General features: G+C 40.2%; 1 protein-coding gene across 4 annotated transcripts in view; it reads right to left on the reverse strand.

Moving 5' to 3' along the window:
* APBB1IP (amyloid beta precursor protein binding family B member 1 interacting protein) overlaps nt 1-6,822 on the reverse strand; it is a 98,407-nt gene that overhangs the window by 24,965 nt on the left and 66,620 nt on the right. For all 4 annotated transcript variants that reach the window (XM_019531786.1, XM_019531801.1, XM_019531792.1 and 1 more), the window contains 2 exons: nt 3,443-3,517; nt 1,429-1,572 (listed from right to left, as the gene is read on the reverse strand). In XM_019531786.1, coding sequence (XP_019387331.1) covers nt 1,429-1,572; nt 3,443-3,517 — 219 coding nt within the window. The remainder of the gene's footprint in view (nt 1-1,428; nt 1,573-3,442; nt 3,518-6,822) is intronic.

The following is a 6,822-nucleotide window of genomic DNA, read 5'->3' on the forward strand; positions in this document are numbered from 1 at the left end:
GGCTGGACTCGATGATCTTCAGAGGTCCCTTCCAGCCTGAATGTCTACGAAATCTATGAAAACCAGCACATGCACAATTTCTTGCGTGGATATTTACATTTTCATGGGTCTAGTTATATATTTGAATGACCAAGATGTGTTTTTTTTTTAAAACCTAGTTCAAGTAATGCCTAATTACTGTGATTTGCATTTTACTTTAAAAGAGTAAGAACAATTTCACAATCCAGCTACCTTGGAGGGAGGGCATTTAACTTACTTGGGATGGGACTGAAGTAAAGCCTCTGACAACTGGGGTTCAGATATTTGCTTAGAGTGCTAGACGGGTAGGAGAGGAGTTGAGGAATGGAAAGCCCCTTGACCACTGTTATGCAGCCACTCTGTAAATTGCTGTACAAGCAGGGCAGTTATCTAAGTGCATCTCTTTTGTGTTTTGCCCAGGGTTGGATCCCACTCTGCTTCTGAATCTGGGTCACCTGAGCAGTAGCACTTTGGGAGCATTGGAACAATTAAGTTCTGTTAACTCTGTGTGTTTCATTAGCTATGGTTACAATGAGGTTCTGTCATATGTAAAAGCTTCCTCATCCAGAATAAAAGCGAAGCCATAACAAAGCTGTAAGTGGCAGCTTCTCTCCAGAATAGAAAACTGACATCTGCTCCCAATACCAAAAGCTAGTACCAAGACGTTCACTGTAGAAATGAGAGGCAATAAGCTGCAGTACATTTTGGTCTTCTTACTTTATCTGCTGCTGGCTACTAATGCAGACTCTTTAAATCCTCAGTAACAGTAAATGTCAGTATATTAGATTTTGCAACCTGAATGCCTCTACCTCACCTCTTTCTCTAGAGAGGGCATTCTTAAAAAAGCTGAAACAGTAGAGCATTTTCTCTAGGTAAAGATCACCTCAGGATAAATGTATGGTATACAACAACGCAAGATTGTGGAGTACTTCCATGTACCAGTTATTGGTGTGACAAGTTGATTACAAACACAGACTTAAAAAGACAGACTACAGATTTCAACTGAGTCTCATTATAAACAACGACAGATTTACTTTTTCTGCATTTTGTTACAAAGAATGAGACTGCTAACATTTAAAATTCTCTCTCAGAGAACCATATATATACCAATGGCATTATTTACAGTGAAATGCCAACTGAAGGGTGTTGTGATTTATTCCCCCGCTCCACCATTTACTTCAAGAGGTATAGAATTTCATCCAATGCTTTTATCTAACTGTAGGAATGAAAATGGGGGAAACGCCACAGGATTTCAGTGGCCATATCCTAATATTTGCACAAGTGTTGCAGTCAAAGAGAAAACTCTCTCAGATGCACCAAAAACTGCTCTTAAAATGTGACCTCGAGAGTTCTTCACTTTCACTTCTTTGAATTGCTTTATTGCTAAAATGATTCCTGTGATTTCCTGACCTTGGTTTTTCCTTTGGGGACGTAATAGATTCCAGAAGCCCGCAGAAGAAAATAACGCCTCTTCCAGGACTTTTTTCCATCTTCTTTTAAATAAAGGGCTGCTTCGAGTTCTGGCACAATGACAGATGTCCCGCAGAAGCTTTCCTGTGCAGCGAGAATTAGATTACACAAAATAAATGGAGTCAATCACCCATATTAATAAATAGCGGCAACGTGTTCACTTAAAGGCACTTTCTCTGGAGGCAAGAGTATAAAGATGGGAAGGCCAGTTTCCAAAGCTGGACATTTGGACATGCAACCAAGCATTTTCTAGAGTGCTTAAAAGGTCTTGGGCATCCAATTTAGATGTTCACACTAGAAAAAGGGCCCATAAAAGCCCTGTTCCCTCCACTTAAGCCCCAGAATATGTTTGTAAGGGCTAAATAGTGGATCACCTTTTGTAGAGTGATACATTTCTTTTTTGGGTCGCCCCAGCCAAGTCCAGTGACCAGAAACAGAACTTACTATAAGAGTGAATGTGAGGGGTAGGCAATAATTTAATCAAGATTTTAACCAAAGCAAACATGTCCAGAGAGGACCACTGTTAGCACTGTTAAACATTGTGGTTTTACAACTGCTAATGCAACTAACGGCGGTGCAGGGAAATATTTAATGTCATAAAAACTGCCCCTAAGAGACACTAAGAACCCTAAAATAAAAAACAAAGATTCAGATACATTTCTATTAACAATTATTCTTAAAATTTGCACTAGCATTCACAACAGTGTTTGTGAATGTATTCCATTGTCTTAAAGGAGCTCCTATTACATCATCTTTAATGTCAAAATACTTTCATTTTAATTTTTACATTTAAAAGGTACTACAACCAGACTTCTTTGCTAGTATTAGGTGCCTTCATGATGATGTACTAATTTTGAAGCAAGATTTCCCAGGCATTCTATTATTGGTTATGCTCCTCCTGTACATGTATCAAAATTAAAATGCTTGCCCAGAAGAAATACAAGGTTTTATTCATTCCCTTAATACTGCAATAATTATTAATTTGCTGGAATACCGTCTTTCCGGATAGATTGCTATACTGGAGTTTTAGCAGCAAAGGCCAAAAAAGACAAAACAGGCTTTCTAAAAACAAATACAGAGGTTATTTGTTAGTTGCAGAGCTAGCTCAGATAATAACTGGGCATAGACAAGACTCAGCGGAGAAGCTACATATCTACTTCTAATTAGAAAGAATAGAAGATAATGGTTTTACTATTAATCAATTTTACTAGTAATAAAAGGGCAAGATGATTCTCCAGGCTGGCTCAAGAGCATTGTAGAGTATTGGTTTTGCCCAGCAGGCAGATTTGTGAGAAAGCAAATGCTTATTATGATCTGCCTGGATCTAGCTAGATCCATTTATTCCTCACTGATCTTGAGTGGTGGAGTCCCTTAAATATTTAATTACAAGTTACTTGTAGATTGTGTTTAAACCAAGGAGAAGTGACATTGACTTGGTCCATGTGTGATATTGTAAACAAATCCAAACTTGCACACTTGCGAACAGGATGATAATATTGGTAGAATCTGGACATAGGCTGATAACTTCAGAGCTAAGATGAATTTTGATGGCAAGTACCTTTTTAGAAGTCTCTGAGAAAAGTAAGTTTATGCTAAGGCACTAGTCCTACAAATAGTGAAGCACACTCCTAACCTGTATGACTGCAGATAGTTCCATGCCTTTTCCATTACAGTGAAGCTCAGACTACACATATACACTTACAGGATTTCAGGCTAACAGAAAAAATGGAATAATTTGGCTCTTCTCAAAACACTGCGTGAAAACCACGTTCACCATGCTGAGCAGCAGGGTGTTTTACATGGCTTAAAAACAAAGCTGATAATATAACGACTCTCATCGTAGAACTTCCTGTTGTTACTCGTTTGCACATAAAAGCTACATGCTGCTATTCTAAAGCAGAAGTGGTTGGTGGCAGTCTGCTTCATCAACACTTGCACCACCAAGTTGGCTTACCTCCAGCAAAGCCTCTTTGTTTTTCTCATTCATTTCTTTGCTTTCATTTTTCCCCTTGTTTGCCAGGTAGAAATTCTGATTACAAAAACAAAATAAGTTGATGTTGAATATAAATTAACAGTTTGCTACAAACACATGCAGTAAAGTTGTTCAGCTTTTCTGAACTCTGCAACCAAGCTAGCAGATATGAGAAGCAAGTGTCCAAGGATTGTTCTCAAAAACTTATTACAGGTGGTCTTTACTGTAGCCGTCTTACCCTAGGGTTCACTCTCCATTTTCCCAGTGTAAAATTCATGTGGCCCACATGGTTAAAACTTTCCATTACCAATTAATTTAAAAACTGAGTGAGGGGAGGGAGGAACAGAAGCTGCATATATTAATGTACACAATCCCCTATTAACTTTGGGATGAGTATGTGCTGGAAAACTGGAACTTCCATGCAGATTGGTCCCAGAAATCAGAAAAGACCCAAAGGTAGCCTGGATCTGAAACGAAACAAGAAATTTGCCAGCAACAGGAGGAACATGCAGTGGTTAGACTCTCCATCTGCACATGCAATCTCAGAGATTACTTTCCCACCTGCAACACCAGCAGCAAGCAGTTTATCAGAAGAGGAACCCGATTTGCCAATGTAACCACAGCTCCTTTTTCAAGTGGCATTTTGTACAGTAGAAGCGCAAGGCTCATGACACTGTTTTTCAGTGGAGCTTTAGAAATAATTTTTTAAATAAAGATCATTTTAAAATGCACAATATGCCAAATGGGCAAGCCTGGTGCCTGTTGCATTTTCACGATCCTATAGAGACACAAGTATAGCAAAACCACTCCAACTTTAAATGCAACAGGATCATGGAGATGTAACACTCCCAGCAGCAGCAGCAGCAGCAGCAGCAGCAGCAGCAGCAGCTCTCCATCCCATTTTTAAAGTGGCTAAAATGTCCATTAGTGATGCCCACCAAGTCTATTGACAGCCTAAAACAGTGGTTTGGAAAGGACTAAGTAGCCACTTCATCTCAATGCAGTTGATATCCTGAAACCTACTACTCTGAACCCTGCTGACACGTTCTCTCGTGGCTCTCCTGGCCTGATGCTACACAGAAGTTGGTGCACTTGAGGCGGGTGGAATTTTCCAACGTGCATAAAGAATTTAGCAACACAAACCCTGGTAGGACTTTGCTCAGCTGCTTGGGCTCTGAGATGAACTCTCTTCCACATCAAGATAGCATATGGGCAGGCTGAAATCACCTGGTCTTGCCTCAAATGGAGCAGTGGCAGAACCCCACTAACCCAGTAAAAGACGTTAGTTGGAGTGGTCCTTATCAATGCTGCATCACCAAGAATTGGTTCATAAAGTGACAGATGGGTGTGGACTATCTTGATCTGGCCATGACAGCCACCAAGGCAGACTGATGATATCCTTAAGAAAAGAAAGGTTCTCAGTTTATGAGTGGCTTGTGTTTGAGCATCTGGCATTTATTTAGGAGGGAAAAAAAAGGACCACCCTATGTTGACACAGTCCATGGTAAAGCAAGAACTTTAATAGAGACAGCCTGGCTGGATCACTAACAAGGCTGCTTTTTATCAGTGAAGCAGGATTTTGTCATTTAAATCTAAGTCATACAAGCCTGTTGTTTCATTTTTCACTTGTCAGAATTCATTTAATGTATTATTGTTTATTTCCTGTTTTTTCCTATCTCCCTGAAATCTGACAGGACATGGCAGGTATTATCCTTCAGTAACTTAGGCCTCAGGAAGGAGACCACATACTGTACTGACTTTATCATTGTGTGGTCTTGTCCTGTTGATCAGAACAGCATTCCTTGTGTACCAGGCAACCACATATGTCCACAAGTTCACTAAGTCACAGGTCAACTTAAAAGGTACTGTTTCCTTTCTGAAGAAGTGTCAGGCCTAGGGATGTTGGGCCATTACTGTGAAGACAAGCTACAAAGGCTGGAGACCTGCATACACACACGTTCCAAGCATGAATATTTCTTTATGTCCAAAGGAAGACGTGTCTGTTTGTGGTAGGGAATTGAGGTTACTTGCCAGATGGGTTGATTCTCTTGGGATGATAACAAGAATGGAAAGTTAAAAGTAGTACAGTATTCAAACAAACCAAACTGGCAGCACTGGAATTTCCAGCGGCTTATTTTTCTTTTTTTTTTAAAGGATTTTATTTTTGTTTCACCTTGTCTGTAACTATTGGGACTGAATCCTCTGCTGTGCTCATGTAGAACCCAGGAAGGAGGTTTATCAGCTGCATCTCCCATTCTGTTTTGCTAGGCTCCAAAACAGCTCACCTCTAAAGGACGTTATGTGAGCAGAGAACTGGGATGCCATGTCTCCTTCTCATGCCAGGCTGTGCTGCAGCAGAACTAGCAAAGGATGCAACTTGCCTCACACCATGTAGAAGTAATTCTCAAAGGGGTTCTCCAGTCAGTTTAGCTTCATTTTGTGCTTTGTATTTGTGATTTTCAAAGTTGCATGGGCTGTGTAGACACCTTCCCATGCTTTCAAGGTTTCCCCTGAGGGCGCTGGAGGAGAAACTGTGTAACCGATTACTTTCTCTTGTGTATAAGTACCACTGGCTTAAGTTATTGTAGAAAATGAAGACAGTGCTGTGGAAACAAACTGAACTTTAAACATGGCAGAAACAACCAGGTGTCATGCTGTAAATTCCTAAAGTCAGTGTTGACATCGGTTGACATTTGCTTAAAAAAAAAAAATCACAATAAATGCTTTTAATTTCTTTCACCCACAATGGGAATCCAGCAGCCCCTTGTCAATTCACAGTAACAAACAGGTGCTTGTAGTGCAATTTTTTCCTCATTGGAATATATAGTTTCACCAAGATATATATTAAAGGTCTATTACAGCTCCAAAGTGAAGCTCTCAAATCAGTAAATGGCAGGGCAGAGGTTATTAGAGTGACTTCAGTTTGTGTTTGGTATGTATGTGCATACCATTTTTTTCATTACATGATTATAAAGTATTCTTCCACAAGACCCCAGCATCCATCACGGCACAAGACAGACACTGTGCAGTAAATGATGCAGCCGCTCCTTACTGATCTTTATATTCTTTGTTCAATGAATAGACGTATCCCTCATTAACTATCCATCATCCAGACTGTGAACTGAACGATGCAAAGATTCTACGGATCACTGCCTCATTTGCTACATGCTGCCTATTCAGACTGCTGAAGGCAGCAAGGCTCCTGCAGAAAAAGAAGAGAATACGGCCATAATTCCAGGTTGCATTGTAAGACACATACACAAAGGGGCAGAGTTCAGTTTTGCAGGCAATGTTCATTTTGGTTTTGTTTTCCTCCTTAACATTCAGGTGCTTCTTTCTGCACCTTCTATGGGGGGGGGGGG

This window comes from Crocodylus porosus, unplaced genomic scaffold (assembly GCF_001723895.1).
Source record: "Crocodylus porosus isolate Cpor-Errol unplaced genomic scaffold, CroPor_comp1, whole genome shotgun sequence".
Taxonomy (NCBI): domain Eukaryota; kingdom Metazoa; phylum Chordata; order Crocodylia; family Crocodylidae; genus Crocodylus; species Crocodylus porosus.